At 40.6% G+C, this 20061-nt stretch overlaps 1 protein-coding gene across 2 annotated transcripts; it reads left to right on the plus strand.

Annotated features, from left to right (window-relative positions):
• The first annotated feature begins 666 nt into the window (after positions 1 to 666).
• Positions 667 to 20058, plus strand: AUNIP (aurora kinase A and ninein interacting protein). 2 transcript variants are annotated; one of them, XM_038531533.1, is made up of 3 exons: positions 667 to 822; positions 16398 to 16536; positions 18412 to 20058. In XM_038531533.1, the coding sequence occupies exons 1-3, from the start codon at positions 745 to 747 to the stop codon at positions 19263 to 19265; spliced, it is 1071 nt and encodes a 356-aa protein (XP_038387461.1). In that variant the 5' UTR covers positions 667 to 744; the 3' UTR covers positions 19266 to 20058. The 2 variants fall into 2 exon arrangements, with proteins under 2 accessions (XP_038387461.1, XP_038387462.1); XM_038531534.1 differs by lacking the exon at positions 667 to 822 and adding an exon at positions 15596 to 15613.
• Positions 20059 to 20061: the final 3 nt, after the last annotated feature.

The raw sequence follows: 20061 nt of genomic DNA on the forward strand, positions 1-20061 counted from the left end.
GAAGATTTTATTTAACAGAGTGAGAGAGCACAAGCAGGGGGAGCGGGAGAGGGAGAAGCAGACTCCCCACTGAGCAGAGAGAGGAGAATGTGGGGCTTGATCCCAGGACCTTGAGATCCTGACAGACACCACCCCCTCACAGAAGGCAGGCACTTAACTGGCTGAGCCACCCAGGTGCCCCTTTTGTAATGGTTTCTAAATCCTCTCCTTTGTATGTTTTATAGGCATGCTTTGGTTTTTTTGTTTTTGTTTTTTTTGTTTTTGAATTTCAAAAGTAATTCACGAACTCCAGTGCACGGTTAGTGCTGGTGACCCTGGCTCCGCCCTTTTGGGATGGCTGTAAGGATGCAGCCGCGAGACTGGAAAACCCTGAGCCCGGGGTAGTTCTGTTTACAAGAAAGTGCAACTAACTTAGCGAAAAGAAATGCATGTTCCTTGTGCATCGCCGCGAGCACGAAGTTCACACAGCCTCGGCGCGGTAAGTAACTCCGGAACCTCTGGGAACGTGAAGACCTGGGGACACGAAAGGTGCTCCCCGGAGGAGCCGAGCGCGTGGGGCGGGGCGCGGAGACAGGGGGCGGGGCGGGGGCGGGGCCGGGGGCGGGGCCTGCGTCGCGGGCCGCCGCGTAGCCCCGCCCCCGGCGTTGGCGCGAGATCCGAACGTCGGCGGAGGCCGTTACAGCCCTTCTGTGAGGCGGCGGGAGCGGGAGCCGGGGAGCTGTCGGCCGGGACGCGGCAGCGGCCATGAGGCGGAGGGGCCCCGAGGAGGAGGCCTGTGGCGTGTGGCTGGACGCGGCGGCCCTGAAGAGGCGGAGAGTGCAGGTGGGCCGCGGGCGTGAGAGGGTGTCGCCGGAGGGGTTGGGGCCTGGAGGCGTGAGAAGGCCGGTGCTGGAGGTCCGGTCGCGGGGGAGAAAGGAGCGGCGTGGGGAATTCTGAGGCGAGGGGGGCTGGAGCTTGCAGAGGGGTGAGAAATGGGGTTTGGGAAGAGCGGAGAGGCCCGGGGGCGGAAGGCCGGCGCGCTGTGGCCGGGTGAGGATGAGACGGGACACTAGGCTCCCGGGTGTGGGGAGAGGACGGAGAAAGAATTTGCCCTGAGGACATGTTGTTTTTGTTTGTTTTTTAACGGACAATACTGGACATTCGGTATCTTGTTAATTTCAGTCTTACGTCATAGTGATTTGATATTTTTAAACATTAAGAAATGATCCACTGTGGTTGCCATGGTCACCATACAAAGTTACGGTAATATTATTGACTATATTCCCTAGGCGGTACTTAGCCTCCCCATGACTTCTTTTCTTTTTTTTTTTTAATAAATTAATTTTTTATTGGTGTTCAATTTACCAACATACAGAATAACACCCAGTGCTCATCCCGTCAAGTGTCCCCCTCAGTGCCCGTCACCCACTCACCCCCACCCCCCGCCCTCCTCCCCTCCCACCACCCCTAGTTCGTTTCCCAGAGTTAGGAGTCTTTACCCATGATTTATTTTCTAACTGGAAGTTTGTGCCTCTTAATCCTCTTCACCTGTTTCTTCTCCTCCCCAGCCCCTCCCCCCGCCCCCAACAGTTTGTTTCCTATACCTGAGAGTCTGTTTCTGTTTCGATTTGTTATTTAGATTTTCCACATACAGGTGATGTCATACATTGTCTTTTTCCGAATGACTTATCTCACTTAGCCTAATACCTACTAGGTGCATCCATGCCGTCAAGAATGGCAAGACTTCGTGCTTTATGGCTGTGTAATATTTCACTGGATATATTTACCACATCTTCTTTACCCGTCCCTCTATTGATGGACACTTGGGTCGTGTCCATATCTTGCCTCTTGTAAATAGGGGCATATATATCTCTTCCATTTGGTGTTTTCATTCTCTTCAGATAAATATCCGGAAGTGGAATTACTGGATCATATGGTATTTTTAATTTTTTGAGGATCTTCCATATTGTTTTCCATAGTTGCACCAATTTACATTTCCCAGCTAGTTCATGAGGGTTCCCTTTTCTCCACATCCTCTCCAACACTTGTTATTTTTGTCTTTTTGTTGATAGCCATTCTAAAAGGTGTGGGGTAATATCTCATTGTGGCTTTGATTTGCATTTTCCTGATGGATAGTGATGTTGAGCACCTTTTCATGTCTGAGTTGGCCATCTGGGTGTTGTCTCTGGAAATAAGTCAAGTCCTCTGCCCATTTTTAAATTTTTTTTTTATATTTATATATTTTGGATGTTAACCCTTTATCAGATGTGTGATTTTCAAATATCTTCTCCCATTCAATAGGTTGTCTTTCTGTTTTGTTGATGGTTTCCTTTGCTCTGCAAAAAGTTTTTAGTTTAATCCTTTTTTTTTTAAATTTATTTTTTATTGGTGTTCAATTTACTAACATACAGAATAACCCCCAGTGCCCGTCACCGATTCACTCCCACCCCCCGCCCTCCTCCCCTTCTACCACCCCTAGTTCGTTTCCCAGAGTTAGCAGTCTTTACATTCTGTCTCCCTTTCTGATATTTCCCACACATTTCTTCTCCCTTCCCTTATATTCCCTTTCACTATTATTTATATTCCCCAAATGTTTAATGTAATCCTATTTGTTATTTTAACTTTTGTTGCCCTTGCCTGAGGAGATTGATTCAAAGAAATACTGCTAAGACTGATGTCAAAGAGCTTACTGCCCATCTTCTATCTTCTAAGAGTTTTATGGCTTCAGGTTTTAACATTCAAGTCTTTAATCCATTTTGAATTTATTTTTATATATGGTATAAGATAGTTTCATTCTTTTGCATGTAGTTTGTCCAGTTTTCCCAGAATCATTTATTGAAGAGACAAGACTGTCTTCCCCATTGTATATTCTTGCCTCCTTTGTAGTAGATTAATTGACCATATATGTGTGGGTTCATTTATGGGCCCTCAGTTCTGTTCTATTTATGTATGAGTCTGTCTTTGTGTTAGTACCATACTGTTTTGATTATTATTGCTTTGTATAAGTATAGTTCCAAATCAGGGAGCATGATACTTACGTAAAGCTTTGATCTTTCTCAACATTGCTTTGCCTATATGGGGTTCCATACAAATTTTAGGATAATTTTGTTCTAGTTTTGCAAAAAATGGTATTTTGATGGACTGTACTGAATTTGTAGATTGCTTTGGCTAGTATGGATGTTTTAACTATATTAATTCTTCCAGTCCATGAGCACAAAGTATCTTCCCATTTATTTGTATCATCTTCAATTTCTTTCATCCATTTCCTACAGTCTTTATAGGAAAGGTCTTTCACCTCTTTCATTACTAGGTATTTTATTCTTTTTGATGCAGCTGTAAATGGGATTATTTTCTTAATTTTTCTTTTATTCTTTTTGATGCAGCTGTAAATGGGATTATTCTTTAATAAATTAAATTCTTAATTTTTCTTTTTTCTTTTTTTTAAATACTGTTTTATGTAAAGAGATTTATTTTTTTTTAATTTATTTATGATAGTCACACAGAGAGAGAGAGAGAGGCAGAGACACAGGCAGAGGGAGAAGCAGGCTCCATGCACCGGGAGCCCGACGTGGGATTCGATCCCGGGGCTCCAAGATCGCGCCCTGGGCCAAAGGCAGGCGCTAAACCGCTACGCCACCCAGGGTTCCCGTTAATTTTTCTTTTTGATAGCTCATTATTAATGTAGAGAAATGCAACCCTAGTTGCATAGCTGTCGGTGGTGGTAGCTCCCTTCCTGAAACAGATCCTCTAAATTTTTTTAGGTAGTTGGGGGAAAGTCACCAGTTGTTCTTGAGCCTTGTGTTCCTTAAAAATGATCAGCCTAGGGCAACCCCAATGGCTTAGCGGTTTAGTGCCGCCTTCAGCCCAAGGCGTGATCCTGGAGGACTGGAATCGAGTCCCACGTCAGGCTCCCTGCATGGAGTTTGCTTCTCCCTCTGCCTGTGTCTCTGCCGTGCTCTCTCTCTGTTTCTAATAAATAAATAAAATATTTTAAAAAAATGATCAGCCTAAAATAATACATATGCCAAACAGACACATTTTGGGGTGGAAAATTTTGCTCTCCTACAGTGGCTACAACCTCCTGCACAAAGTAATTGAGGGCTATTAAAAAGCATCTTACAACTAAAGTCATTTTTTGGGAAAAAGCAAATGAACCACCTGTTCCTTTAAAAAAAAAATTATGTTTTTATTTGACAGAGCAAACATAAGCAAGGAGAGGGCAGAGAGAGGGGGAAAGCAGGCCCATCACTGCCCACAGCAAGGAGCCCATTGTGGGGCTCTATCCCAGGACATTGGGATCATGACCTGAGCCAAAGGCAGCCAGCCATTAACCGACTGAGCTATGCGGGTGTCCCCCAATTTTTTTATTTTTTATTTTTTATTTTTTTTTACTTAAAAATGTTTTGGGGTAGATACATTCATCTGGTACATAATTTAAAATGTATGTCAGTGATAGGCAGCAAAATATCTCCCTAATGCTTTTATTTATTTTAAAGATTTTATTTATTCATGAGAGACAGAGAGAAAGAGAGAGAGGCAGAGACACAGGCAGAGGGAGAAGCAGGCTTCACCCAGGGACCCTGATGCGGGACACGATCCCCAGTCTCCAGGATCAGGCCCTGGACTGAAGGTGGCACCAAACCGCTGAACTACCCGGGCTGCCCTCCCTGATGCTTTTAACCTTCCTTGGCCCATCTCAGAGGCCACAACTTTCTTGGGCATTCTTCCAAGGATAGTTATGTACAAGCAAACAGTATCTATTCTTATAAATAGTAGCATTTTCTACATTGTTCTGCAACTTGCTTTTTCTCACTTATTGGTTCTTATGTATCATTTCATATGCATCCACAAAGAACTCTTTTTCTTGCTTTTTTTTTTTTTTTAAGATTTTATTAATTGAAGAGGGAGAGAGAACACAAGTTGGGGAGAGGGGCAGAGGGAGAAACAGCACCCCCCCTCCCCCAGCAAGGAGACTATTTCAGGGCTCCATCTTAAGACCCCAGGATCATAACCTGAGTCAAAGATGATTAACTGACTGAGCCACCCAGGTGCCCCTCGCTCCCAGTGGTATCTGCTTGAGATTCTATCTCCCTCTCCCTCTGCTCCTCCCACTCATGCTTTCTCTAAAATGAATAAATAAATCTTAAAAAATTTTTTTTAACTTTGTTAAAAATTGGTTAACTTTTTAAGGCATTCAGCCCAGATCAGAATACTGAAGACTCTCTTTCACAGAATGTAGAAACCTGCCTTTTCCTAAAGTAGGTATCAAGTAGGCACACATATGTTTTGAGTTTTAATGTTAGTCATTAATAGGCAGTTGCTAGTGGCCAGTGTTTTAGAAAATATGCCCCTTCCCACTTGATCCTAAATAGAACTGTGCTATTTTGAGGTGAGTAATGAGGTGGTTCGTAGTCTAGCTGGAAAATAGATGCTTATGTTTGAGTGAGTTTGCTTCTCTCTTGGTACCACAGAGGCATGGCAAGCTTGGCCTCATTACCTAGGCCTTGGTATGGAGGATACTCTATTTATTTTCATTTCAGCTTTTTTAGTAGGAGAGAAATATATGTTTGTTTAAAAAAAAAAATCAGTATAGAATTATACTAAGTAAAAAAACAGAAGGCTTCACTGGTAGTAGCTACTTTTAACAATTTGGTATGCTTTGAGACATTTTCTATGTGTATAAATATATTTATTTCCCCCATAGATGAGATTATCTCGAGCATATTGTATTATTCACCTTTCACTAAATATATGATGGAGAACTTCCCATGTGAGACATGAGTTTTAGTATGAGTTTTTAAAAAGGCCATTTTAGTTTAAATGATTTTCAAATTTTGTATTTTAACTTTGCTACCTCTTTTAAAACATTGAGAAATATTTCTGAGATGTTTTTCTACACAATAAAGAGGTAAAAAGGTTTAGTATGTGTTTTGTATGTTTGCTGTCTCCCAGGTGTATTGTATTGTATTATATTTATTTATTTAATTTTATTTATTTATTCATGAGAGGCACACACACACACACACAGAGGCACAGACACAGGCAGAGGAAGAAGCAGGCTCCATTCCATGCAGAGAGCCTGACGTGGGACTCGATCCTGGGTCTCCAGGACCACACCCGGGACTGAAGGTGGTGCTAAGCCACTGAACCACCCAGGCTGCCCTAAAATATCATTATAACTCAAAAATAATTTCTATTTTGTTTTCACTTGTAATGCAATTTAGTTTCTAACCCTTGAAATATATGTAGCAGAGAAGTGGGACTAACTAAGAAGGGGACAGAAATAAGAAGATAACAGAAATCTTGGCTGAGTCATGAATGGTTTCTGATAGCCTTGGCAGAATAATGAATGCCACCGTGACATTCTGCACCTTCACCAACATTCAGTCCATCAGCATTTTGGACTATGCCTTCACATGTGTTCAGAATCTCATAATTTCCTACTTCTTCTGCCACTGTTGCCTGACCCAGAATGAGAGTGACCCTTTGCTCACTGTTAACTTTAAAACTGTCTAGTGGTTTCCTATCTTCTGGTAAAAAAACAGAATCTCTGAGGCCTGCAAGGCACAATTTGCCCATGTATGTTGGCCCTGTCATACATTTTAGACCTCATCTACTACTCTTCTCTCTCCCTCACTCTGCTCTTGTCATACTGGCCTTCTTGCTAGTCTTTAAGCCAAGTACACTTCTGCAGGGACCTTTGTACACCTTCTAATACATAGGGATTAAAATTGCCACATGGCTCTGCTCTTTCATTTGTTCAGATGTGAACTTATCACTGAGTCCATTTCTTAACCACCATAAAATAGCCTTTCTTTTATCCCCTACCCCCTATAGTCCCTAACACCTTAGTCTTGCTTTATTTTTCTCCATAGCCCTTTTACTATCAGGTGTACTACAGACTGTATATTTACTTGTTCATTTATGGTGTTCCCCTACTGGAATGAAAGTTCCATTAGGCAGGCCTTCAAACAGTGGCACATGGTAGGTACTCAGTACAAATTTATTGAATGAGTGAATGAATTAGTCCAACTGAGCTTTGCTTTCAGAAAACCTTTTAAATGTGGTCATAGTTGCTTATTCTGTCTTTCTCACTCTGATGAGAAGATAAGTGGGAGGACTTAGAGCTTTTTAGAGCAAAGATGGACTGGAAAAGACCTCTAGTAAAATGGCAGTTAAAGCATGTACTTAACATGGGTACTTGGGTGGTTCAGTTGGTTGGGCCTCTTGGTTTCGGCTCAGGTCATGATCTCAGGGTTGTGAGATCAAGCCCCACATTGGACTCCTTGCTCAGCAGTCTGCTTGAGATTCTTTCTCTCTCCCTCTGCCCCCTCCCTCAAATAAATAAATCTTGAAAAAAAAAGTGTGTACTTAGCAACAAAATTATATTTAAAATATCATTATAACTCAAAAATAATTTCTATTTCTTTTTCAGTTTGTAATGCAATTTAGTTTAGGATCCTGTTAGGATCAGTACTGTAAGACTGATATAAGGGTCTGTAAATGTAACTTAACAAATGTTCATCAGTATGATCTTTAGTGGCTTATGGTTTATAAAACTTTTTACATTTATTATTCACTTAACTTTCTCAGTAGCTTTGTGAGGGAGGTGAGATTAGCTCAATTTTGCAGATGGAGAAATTGAAGTTCGTAGATTTGCTTCAGATCACATCAGAGTAAGTGTAGCTTGGTCCAGTGTGGTTTTTTTCATAATGTGTAAGGTGTCTTCAAATGATAAAAAGGTGAATAATGAATAAGATAGTTCTAACTCTGGCAGCATGGGATATGATAGGTACCCAAATAACTCTTAGACTATAAGTGCCTTTAGAGGCATAAGGAAGTTCTGTGTGTTTAGAGGAACATTTTATTATGGGTGGAGGGGTGGTGGTTTTAAAATATGTCCACAAATTTGTTGCTACACCTCTCTTTAAAAGATGGATGCTAAGTCTCCCCATCCCCAGGAGTGTGGGCCGTTCTTAGCATTTAGTGACTCTAATGAATAGAATGTGATGAAGTGTTAATCTTAGAATTCCAAGGTTAGGTCATAAACAGCATTGCAGCTTTAGCCTCATTCTCTCTTTAGGGGAAGTCAGCTGTCCTGTTGTGCAGACATGCAAGCAGCTCTATGGAGACATTCATGTGGTGAGGAACCTTACTGTGTTTGCTAACCATTGAATGAGTGTGCCACCTTGAAAGTATATATTGCACCTTGGTTGATGCCTTAAATGCAACCTAATGAGACTGCCAGAACCACGCAGATAGGCTGCTCTAAAGTTCCTGATGCATAGAAGTTGTGAGATAATAAATGTTGTTTAAAGTTGCTAAATTTTGTGGCAATTTATTAATGCAGCAGTTGAGCTAATACAGATTTTGGTTTTGGCTATGGAGTGCTACCTAACATAAACCTAAAATGGGGAAGTGGCTTTAGAATGGGGCAATGGCAGCTGGAAGGACTCTAAAGAAAGTGCTAGTGAAAGTGTGAAGAGCCCCTCCGCCCTAAGATTTTATATATTTATTTGAAAGCGAGTGCGAGTGAGAGAGCACAAGCAGGGGAGCAGCAGAGGAAGGAGGAAAAGCAGATTCCCCACTGAGCAGGGAGCCTGATATGGGGCTCGATCCCAGGACCCTGAGATCATGGCCTGCTCCAAAGGCAGCCCAGCCCCTTAACCAACTGAGCCACCCAGGTGCCCCACTTGAAGATCTTTTAGGAAACTATTTCTAGAGCTAGGATGGTCTTTGAGGAGGCAGTGGATGAGAGTTTAAAGGAAAGTGAGATAATCTTACTGGAAACTAGAGGAAAGGGGATCCTTGTTATGTAGTGACAGAAGATTACTATAACTATTGTTGGCTGTAGTAAGGTGGAAGGTAGAAAATGTACCTAAGGAACTGGGTGATGTGATGTAGCTAGGGAGATTTCTAGGCAGTGTTGAAGGTGCTACCTGGTTTCTTCTTGCTGGTTATAGCAAAGTGCCAGAGGAGAGAGAGAAGCTAAATGAAAACTGGTAAACAAAAAAGGAGCCTAGGCTTGCTGGTTTTGAAAATTCTTAGCCTCTTCAGGTGGTACACAGTCGACTTTACTTTGTAGGAAGTTTCCAAATTGTTAATCTCTTTACTTGTTATAGGTCTATTCAGATACACACATGGAAAGATAGTCAATATTAAATAGTTTCTTTTTTTTAATTTTAATTTAATTTTATTTTTTTAAATATTTATTTATTCATGAGAGACAGAGAGAGGCAGAGACACAAGCAGAGGGAGAAGCAGGCTCCATACAGGGAGCCCGACGTGGGACTCGATCCCGGGACTCCAAGGATCATGCTCCGGGCCAAAGGCAGGCGCCAAACCACTGAGCCACCCAGGGATCCCCTCTTTTTTTTTTTTTTTTTAAAGATATTCATTCATTCATTCATTCATTCATTCATTCATTCATTCATTCATGAGAGACAGAGAGGTAGAGACACAGGCAGAGGGAGAAGCAGGCTCCATGCAAGGAGCCCGACCTGGGACCTGATCCTGGGTCTCCAGGATAAATCCCTGGGCTGAAGGCAGCGGTAAACCGCGGAGCCACCCGGGCTGCCCTAAGATTTTATTTTTAAGTAATCTCTACACCCAGCACTTAAACTCACAATCCTGAGAGCAAGAGTTGTAAGCTCCAGTGACTGAGCCAGACGGGTGCCCCTTAAATACATTTTTATTCATTCATTCATTCATTCATTCATTTATTTATTTATTTTTTAAATTTGTTTTTTATTTATTTTTTTTATGATAGTCACACACAGAGAGAGAGAGAGAGAGAGAGAGAGGCTGAGACACAGGCAGAGGGAGAAGCAGGCTCCATGCACCGGGAGCCCGATGTGGGATTCGATCCCGGGTCTCCAGGATCACACCTGGGCCAAAGGCAGGCGCCAAACTGCTGCGCCACCCAGGGATCCCCCCTTAAATACATTTTTAAACTGTGACTTTAGTCCAGTTATTTGCATCCCTTAGTATCTCCTTTTTAAAAGGACCTTTGCATTTTTCCTTTAGTTCCATTTACATTTCGGAGCCAGAAATTGGGACCGGAGTAAGTAGACGATTAGTAGAGAAAGAGTAAAAAATAGCTCTTGTTTTGAAATTGAGAGAATAGATATAATATAGGCCAATTGTGTGTATAGTTGAGCCTTGAACAAAACGAGTTTGAAATGCGTGGGTCCACTTATGTGGATTTTTTCTGGTAAATACAGTTAAGTACTGTAAACATATTTTCTCTTCCTTATGATTTTCTTAATATTTTCTCTAGCTTTATTGTAAGAATACATATAATGTACAAAGTATGTGTTTATCGAAATATGTGTTATCAACAAGGCTTTTGGTCAACAGTAGGCTATTAATAGTTAAGGTTTTGGGGAGTCAGAAGTTATATGCGGATTTTCAACTATGCGTGGAGGTGGTGACCCTAACATTGTTCAAGGGTCAACTATATATTGTGTGTATGTGCACACACAGACAGTACTACTTTTCATAAAGTTGACACCCTCCAGGGGTACTTGGGGATTTGCTCCAGAGTAGAGGTTTCTATTCCATTGCATTTTATTTGAGGCTTCTACTTTCCAGTGTAAGTGAGCTCTTCTTTCTTGCATGGGACCATTACCTTTCTATTGAGAGGGTCACATTTAGCTATTGCTGTATTGGAGTAGTTAAAATTGGGAGGTTTAAACAGATCTTTATTTATTTATTTTTTTTTTAATATTTTTTTAATTTTATTTATTTATTTATTTATGATAGTCACAGAGAGAGAGAGAGAGAGGCAGAGACACAGGCAGAGGGAGAAGCAGGCTCCATGCACCGGAAGCCCGATGTGGGACTCGATCCCGGATCTCCAGGATCGCGCCCTGGGCCAAAGGCAGGCGCCAAACCGCTGCGCCACCCAGGGATCCCCTAAACAGATCTTTAATACATAATCTTGTTAGGGCAAAACTGATGGCAAATGTCTGAAAACACTGTACGTGATCTTTGACATGTGTGACATCCTTTAAGAAAAATTAGCAAGAAATACCCTTTTATAAGACTTACTAATGAAATGGTAATGGATGTAGACCTATCTGGTCTCCAGATTAGGAGTTGTGATATTTGGGACACCTGGGTGGCTTAGCGATTGAGCATCTATTTGCCTTTGGTTCAGGGCGTGATCCCGGAGTTCCGGGATCAAGTCCCACATCGGGCTCCCTGCATAGAGCCTGCTTCTCTCTCTGCCTATGTCTCTGCCTCTCTCTCTCCCTCCATGTCTTTCATGAATAAATACAATCTTAAAAAAAAAAAAAATTCTGATAGTTAAAAGGAATTGCTTTTTTCTCCTATTCCTCTTGAGTTTTCATTAGGTTTGGATGAAAAATCAGTGCCAAGCGGTTCTAGAGAATATTCTTGCAATAAATTTAGTATTGTTAGAGTACTTTGGGAAGAAAGCCTTCAATTTTCAGTGGGTATACCACTCATCTCATCTGTGCTCTGGACCTTATGTGTGACATCAATTACAGTGACAGGAGCTCATCTTCACTTTGATCAGAGTACTGGAAAAGCGTTAATGTTTCCTGAGAGCTTTGTTAATGTTGAAAATATGAGTATATATATATATACACACACACACACACATATGTTTTTTAACCAGACTGTGTCCTTCCTGTGTATCTACCTTCTTCCTAAAATATTTATTGAGTTGAGTATTATGTGTATTAAGCTAGTTCTGTGGAGGACAGGATAAAAAGTATGTGAATCAAATGTTGATGCCAGGATTTTGTTAATAAGTCTTGAAATACCAAGTGATAAATGTCAAATTTAGAAAAGGAAGAGATCACTCTGTGCGAATCAGGAATGGTTGGGGCTTAGCTGAAGTAAATGTAGCATTTCAGACTTGTGTGTGAAAAAGGCCCTTCTGTGTGAGGCACAGAAATGAGGAAGGTAGAGGCCATAATAGGGACTGGAATGTGGATATTATGCTATAGTATACATGAAGAGGTTTTGGTAATGGAGAAAAGGGTAAACTGGAATTGTACTGTTGTGTGTAGTCTGAGAGTCAGTACTTTATAAGGTAGTAGAGAAACTACTGACATTTTGAGCAAGATGGTGTGCTCTCAGTTGTGCTAGAGGGAGGTTAATCTAGATATTAGTGTGGGTGTGGGACTGATTGAAAGGTATTGAGTGGGGGCCTGACCAGTTAAGAGACTATTGTATTAGTCTAGGACTGGGCAAGAGTTTATGAAGTTCTGAACTAGGTTAGTGTGTCATTTGTTTCGCAGGTTTGGAGAGTTTGAGGCAAGTTTTGGATGAATGCTTTATTTCTATTCATTCAGCAAAGCTGATTTATGTTGTTGGAGATGATGGGAATCCTGACAGTTTTTCTTGGTCAGACTTCTTAAACAGTCTTCCTTAGGGCATCCTTATTAGGTAATATCATCCTTTTAGTGTGACTTGATAAGGCATGATAGTGACTGACTGGAAAAGGTTTTCTTTGAGAGACTGAGGAGGATGGGCTATTTGGAGAAGTGGGAAGAGATGAGTATGGAACCTCAGAAGCCTAAGAGAGAGTACAAGCTGGGTGGGGGGAGGCGTGGAGCAGAGGGAGAAGCAGACTCCCTGCAGAGCAGGGAGTCCAACAACTCATCTTGATTTCTGGACCCTGGGATCATGACTTGAGCTGAAGGCAGACACTTAACTGACTGACCCACCAAGGTGCCTTGTCCTTAATCAATTTTGAGGGTTTTTTTGTGTGTGTGTGTATGGTATAATTAAGTGGTCTGGTTTCATTCTTCTGAATGTAGCTGTCTAGTTTTCCCAACACCATTTATTGAAGACACTTCTTCCCATTGCATAGTCTTGCCTCTTTTATTGATTAATTGGCATATTTATTTCTGAGTTTTCTATTTTGTTCAGTTGACCTGTGTATCTGTTTTTATACCAGTACCATACTGTTTTTTTTTTTTTTTTCATACTGTTTTGATTACTACAACTTTGTAGTATTTGAAATCTGGAATTTTGATACTTCAGCTCTGTTTTTCTTTTTCAAGATTGCTTTGGCTATTCAGAATCCTTTGTGGTTCTTTTTATTTTTTTTTTTAAGATTTTTTAAATTTATTTATTCATGATAGTTACACAGAGAGAGACAGAGAGGCAGAGACACAGGCAGAGGGAGAAGCAGGCTCCACGCAGGGAGCCCGACGTGGGATTCGATCCCAGGCCTCCATGATCGCGCCCCGAGCCAAAGGCAGGCGCCAAACCGCTGCGCCACCCAGGGATCCCTCCTTTGTGGTTCTTTTTTTTTTTTGTTTTTTTTTGGTTTTTTTTTTTTTTTTTTCCTTTGTGGTTCTGTACAAATTTTAGGATTGTTTATTCTAGTTCTATGGAAAAATACTGTTTTGTATTTTGATAGAGATTGCATTTAATTTATAGATTGCTTTGGGTAGTAGGGACATTTTGACAATATTTGTTCTTTCAGTCCATGAGCACAGAATATCTTTTCATTTGCTTGTGTTGTCTTCGATTTCTTTCATTAGAGTTTTATAGTTTTCAGAGTACATGTCTTTCATCTCCTTGGCTAAGTTTATTCCTAGATATTTTATTTTGGTGCAATTATAAATGGGATTGTTTTCTTAAGTTCTCTTTCTGCTGTTTCATTATTAGTATATAGAAATGCAGTGGGTTTCTGTACACTGATTTTTGTATCCTTTAACTTTATTGAATTAATTTATCAGTTTTAGTTTTTTGGTGGAGTCTTTAGGGTTTTCTATATATAGTATCTTGTCATCTGCAAATAGTGAAAGTTTTACTTCTTCCTTGCCAATTTGGATGTTTTGTATTCATTTTTCTTGTCTGATTGCTGTGGCTAGGACTTCCAATACTATGTTGAATAGAAGTGGTGAGAGTGGACATCTTTCTCTTATTCCTGACCATAGGGGAAAAGCTCTCATTTTTTTTCACCATTGAGTATGATGTCAGTTGTGATTTATTCTGTTGAAGTATGTTCTCTCTAAACCTACTTTGTTGAGGGTTTTTGAATAGATAATGTATTTTGTCAAATGCTTTTTTCGCATTTACTGAAATGATCATTTAGTTTTTATCCTCTTATTGATGTGATAGATATGTCGATTGATTTGTGAATATTGAACCACCCTTGCATCCCAGGGATAAATCCCACTTGATTGTGGTGAGTGATTTTTTTTTTAATGTATTGTTTTTTTAAATGTATTGTTGATTGGGTTTGCTAATATTTTGTTGAGGATTTTTGCCTTCATCAGAGATACTGGCCCGTAGTTCTCTATTTTTGTAATATCTTGATCTGGCTTTGATATCAGGGTAATGCTGGCTTCATAGAATGAATTTGGAAATTTCCTTCTTCTGTTTTTGGTAATAGTTTGAGAAGAGTAGATACGAGCTCTTTTTTTTAAGTGTTTGGTAGAATTCACCTGGGAAGCTGTCTCGTCCTGGACTTCTGTTTGTTGGGAACTTTTGATTACCAATTCAGTTTTACTGCTCTTAGTTTGTTCAAATTTTCTATTTCTTCGGATTCAGTTTTGGGAGGTTATCTGTTTTTAGGAATTTATTCATTTCTTTCGAGGTTGTCCTGATTATTGGCATATAATTTTTCATAATATTCTCTTAGAATCCTTTGTATTTGTGTTGTAGGACTAGTATTCTTGTAGTCATTTAAATAACTATTATTAGTCTGTCTTTTCCCTTAAGCTGTAAGCTTTACCAGGGCAAAAACAATCTGTTTTGTTCATTAGTATATTCCAAGCACCTAGCATATAGGTGCTAAAATATTTGCTGGCCTTGAGAGCTTGTTTGGAGGTTCTAGCAGGGGAACGCAGCTACTCGTATACCCTTGTAGTTTCACATATCTAGGATGTGTCTCTTATAAAATTTAGAGATTCATGTGCCTGCTTGGGCTTCCTCATGGCATGGTGGCCAGGTTCTAAGAATGAGCATCTCAAGAAAGCAAGACAAGAGTACATGGCATTTTTATGACCTAGTTTTGGAAACCGTGTAATGTTACTTCTAATCACACTTTATGGGTTGGACAGTCACAAAATTCTTCCCAAGTTCAAGGTGAGGGAATATGGACTTCACAACTTGAGAGAAGTGGCAACCTCAGTTTCTCCAAATTCCAATCTCAATGTATTCATTTAATCCAGAGTACAGTGCCTGAGTACTTTGTCCGTATATTTTGGTCTGTCAAGTGATTCCAGGCAGAAAGCTAGAGTCATCATAGGGCTCACCTCATTTGTTTTCCTTCTTTCAGAGCTCACAATCTAATGCATTTCCTGTTGTCCACCGTCTAATACCAGTTGTTCCATGTATTTTACCCAGTTTTCTAGTTTTGCATGATTGAGGGAAAAGTTCCACACAAGTACTGCAAATCAAAGAATGAGTTTTATACCAAGGATTTTTCTTTTTTTATCCACTTAAGGTACATTTTAATTTCCAATGTAAAAATGATATCAACTTTGGGCTAGAATTAATAATCTGAGTTCAAGTTTCAGACCTATCTCCAACTTGCAGCATGAATACTGGCAAATCTCATTTCTTCTTTGGCTCTCACATAAACTGAATTGAATATAAATTACCCTGTTCTCAGGGTTACTTCTCAGGCATTCCATAACAAGTAAGTGGAAATAAAAACAAATCACACTAAATAAAGATTAGGTTATATTTATAGTCGACAAAACTTACTTCCCAAACCTTTTCTGGTACGAATTCATACTACGAAGTATAAATGGGCTATGAGTATATAAGACTGTTGTTTCTCTGCTCTTCTTCCTAAGAGCAATAATAACTTCTTCCTAATAACCAATTAGTATTGAATCTCAGGAACTGTATAAACCTTTTATGTGAATTAACTCACCAAATCCTCATAAAGCCCTATGTGATAGATACTTTACTGTCCCCGTTTCACACCTGAGAATGAGACCTAGATTAAGCAACTTGTGAGGGTCACACAATAAGTAGCAGTGGCAGAATTGGGATTGATTGGAACCCAAGCTGTGTGAGCCATGCTTTTAACCATATGTGACTATTTGAAAACCACTAAAAATGTGTCAAATGCAGATGTAGAATCATTAGTTCTCTTTAAATGTAAGAGAGTATCATCCCTGGAATCACTCCAACAAATCTTGTTTCTTTAGTCAGCGTGACTTATTTCTGTGGGGAAGCAGAAAGATTGTGCTATAGTTGGAATATGTGATTTCCTGAGAAAAACAAACATCATCATTGTGGCAGGAAATGGTAGATGATGATGTACAGCAAAAACTACCCAGAGAGTAGTATAGGAGTGGAATCCAAAGGGTCTAGTGCGGTTCCATGAGGGTCGCAGGTATATTGAATCTCTTCTGTTTGGCAGTTGTTTTGATATTAACAGGTTCTATTATTCTTTTTCTCCCCCTTCTCAGACACATTTAATGAAGCCAAGCACCCAAATGCTAAAACTCTTTTCTGGAGAGAAAAAGGCTAAGATTTCTTTAACTCAAAGAATTCCACCTACAGGCATTCGGCAGACCAGCATTGCTTCCTTCTTCACCTTGCAGCCAGGTATGATGACCCGCCTGGGAATATCCAGGGAGCAAAAGGGAGTGTGTGCATTTTTCCATGCTGGAAAATTTATGAGAAGTGTGACACCAGTTAAACTTAGCTAACTTATTAGAAGAGGATATCAAACAACAGAACATCCTCTTCTCCAAAACAATATATACATGCTTTTACCAACATTTTCTAATTCTGTGTGCTCAGTCTAATATTAAATATTTGTATTCCCTGACAGAGCAGTGAGGAGAAAGTATGCTTGGGGAGTTAGGGGGTACAGGGGAGCTGACCTGCCATTAGTAGTTAGATAAATGTCTTGGATTGGCCATAATGAGCAGTCTATATAGGATTACTTGATAACGTATTTCTGTATAATGCTTCTCAAATTAGAGTTCAAAGATTTTTTTTTTCTTAGAAAGGTTCGCATAAAGTTGGCTTGTGTCTCGTCATCCTTTGGCAGTTCTTTTACATGTCCCTTTTCAGGGGATGAGCTGCCTCAGAGCAGGCTGGGGCTTACAGACTAGGGTGTCTGCCAGTTGGAGGGTTTTGAGTGAAGAGCTCTACCTCTTGATGCGATTCCCAGGATTGCTTTGCATAAATCTTCAAAATTTACTCCCACTGCCCCAAATAGAAACTTAAAGTAAGCACCCTTTTGCTTTAAGTAACAAGGGCAGATTTTTTGCAGGGACACTTTTGATTGTTATTGTTGTTTTTTTTAATAGGCTCCATGTCCACCATGGAGCCCAATATGGGGCTTGAATTCTCAACTCAAGATCAAGACCTGAGATCAAGAGTTGGATGTGTAACCAACCAAGCCACTCAAGCACCCCTTGTAATTTCAGAATTCTAGTATATTCTATAATGTATTGAATTCTTAGGCAAAGTTGAGAAATCTTTCACAAAACACTTTTTGTAGGATAATTCTTGTTGGAGAGGGAAAAAGGAAATCATTCAGCTTTGTAATTAGATCTTGTAATTAGATTTGAGGGGGAAGTGGGAAATTCACATTATTATTCATCCTTAAGGTAGAAGAGGATCCATTCCATGTCTGATAAAGTGGACAGGTTGGACACTAGTAGTTGTTTCTTAATATTGTCTTTCTAGCTAGTTGACTTAGCATCTAATTGTCTTTATTCCCTTCCCCAGGCAATGTTTGCAGAGTGGAGGATCTAATGTTCTTTGGACTGTCAATAGAGGGTTTTTTAGAGTTGGCTGGTTAGTGTGATCTTAGTAACCTTACAAAAATTGTATTGTGCTTACTTCTCAAAAAGGATAATATCCAGGAATCTATATTGGGCCAGGACCACTATTTAACAGAAACCATATTAAATAAAAAACAAAACACAAAACTGATGTGCCCTGTTAATCAGACCCCATAAATGAAAACACAGCTGAGAAAAGTAGGCTGTGGTTTGAGTATACCTACCATGTTTGACTTTATTAGGTCATTAGAAGCATCCGTATATTTGAGTAGCGCAGTACAAGGTCTGTGTTTTAGAAGGATCATTCTGGAGAAAGTAGAAAGTGAAAGCAGGAAGATCATGGGATGTCTGAGTGGCTCAGTCAGTTAAGCATCTGGTTTGCCTTCAGCTCAGGTCATGATCTCTGGGTCCTGGGATTGAGCCCAACATGGGGCTCCCTGCCCAGTGGGGGAGTCTGGTTCTCCACCCCGCCCCCCCACCATGCTCTCTCTTTTCTCTCTCAAATAAAAAAAAAAAATAAAAAAAATAAAAAAAGTAAGATCAGCTACAAAGGTGTGTGACAAGTCTAAGGCCCCTGTGCTAGGTAGTGACAGTAGCTGATACTAATTTCAGAAAAAGCCAGCTAAATCCTGCTTAAGGTAGAGATTTCCTGCAGAATAATTATTCACATCTGTCTTACTAGGAAAGACAAATGGTGGTGACCAGAGGAGAGTTTCATCTCATACAGAGAGTCAGACCAACAAAGAATCTAAGAAAGATGCAACCCATCTAGATCATCTGATCCAGGGCTTGGAGGATGATTGCATGGCACCCCCATTAGCCACTTCAACCCCTGCAGATACCCAGGAAGCTGAACTTTCTTCTCGGTCCCTCCAGGCTTCTGGCCACCACAGAATGGGAACTGCATTTTTGACTGCGCTGTCTTTGCCCCAGCCTGATACCTTAGTCTGTGCTGGGAAGAATAAAGCCTCATTCTCTTGTTCCCTCGCTCAGAACTTGGAACATTCTCACTTGCTGGACCAAAAGGAAGGAGAGAAAGACCCTTCCTGGAAAAGGGAATGGCTTCATGGATCTAATAAAAAGAACTATCAGGATGTGCAGAGACATGTTCAACCACCTGGGGGCAAGGGCCTTCAGCTATTGGACAAGACCAAATTAGAAAAGGTGTCTGCCAAAGAAACCACCCAAACCCCCATCCTCTTTCAAAACTACAGGGATTCCTGGAATGGAGAAGACACAGATTCTGGGAAACAAAGCCCTTATCCCGTCTCTGTGTTTTCCTGGGACAGTGAAAAGAATGACAAGGACTCCTGGAGTCAGCTTTTCACTGAGGATTCTCAGGGCCAGCGGGTCATTGCCCACAAGTCTAGAGCTCCTTTCCGAGATATAACTAACAACCAGGATCGGGGCTTAGGGCAGTTTCTTAACAGCTCTTGGGCTCAGTGCCAGGAGAAGCCCACTCAGTTAAATCTCCAGCCTGATTTGCTCTTTACCCAGGACTCTGAAGGTAATCAAGTTATCAGGCACCAAATCTAAATGTCTTTAAAATGGTTTGGTTCTAAAAGAAATGAGAGAGCCATAGGGAAATTTTGGGGGGTGGGAGAGACAAGGGATGAGGTTATTACTAAGCATTTTCTTTGTGTAAATAAAGCAGGTGGTGCCACTTGTTGAGAAAGTATGGGTTGGCATTGTATCTCTCCCTGAGGAAGAGGTTGCTGGTAAACTTGGACAAGGCTGTTCTAATGAGCACTGAGGAGCTAGGGGAGGTACTTATCCCTTCACTAAAGAGACAGTTGGAGGGAAATTATGTTGGTTAAGCCACTCTTTGCCCTTTCAGATGCCTGTCTGGAATGTTGCTTCTTATGGATGTGTGTTTTAATCTCTGGCTGTTACCTACTCAACCTTGGAACTGTTATTCTGGACACCTTTTTGAGTGATAAGGCAAAATCTCCTGGGGCCAGGTGTATGGGGGCAGGTAGGATAAAGAAATAAGTAGAAAGTAGAATGATGGTAGGGGTTTTTGTTTTTGAAGTAGGCTCCATGCCCAGTGTGGAGCCCAATGTAGGGCTTGAACTCGTGACATGAGATCAAGTTGGATGTCTAACTGACTGAGCCACCCAGGGTGCTACAATGGTAGGTTTTTAAAAACTGTTATTTTATTTTTGTGAGGACTTTACATTTTAAAGTCTTATACTCTATGTTTAAACATCTCCCTAAAAAAAAAAGCCTGTGCTGCCTAACAATCTAGATGTGATAATACCACTCTTCTATAAAGTATAAGAGAACTCCTTTGTAAAACTATGAACCCAAATAAATGGCTATTTACAAAGCT

This window comes from Canis lupus, chromosome 2 (assembly GCF_011100685.1).
Source record: "Canis lupus familiaris isolate Mischka breed German Shepherd chromosome 2, alternate assembly UU_Cfam_GSD_1.0, whole genome shotgun sequence".
Taxonomy (NCBI): domain Eukaryota; kingdom Metazoa; phylum Chordata; class Mammalia; order Carnivora; family Canidae; genus Canis; species Canis lupus.

Bases quoted from the DNA above. Each gene is read 5' to 3' on its own strand.
- AUNIP (XM_038531533.1), top strand. From the start codon at position 745: ATGAGGCGGAGGGGCCCCGAGGAGGAGGCCTGTGGCGTGTGGCTGGAC. The intron at 823-16,397 runs GTGGGCCGCGGG...CCCCCTTCTCAG, and splicing joins TGAAGAGGCGGAGAGTGCAG to ACACATTTAATGAAGCCAAG. The intron at 16,537-18,411 runs GTATGATGACCC...CTGTCTTACTAG, and splicing joins CTTCTTCACCTTGCAGCCAG to GAAAGACAAATGGTGGTGAC.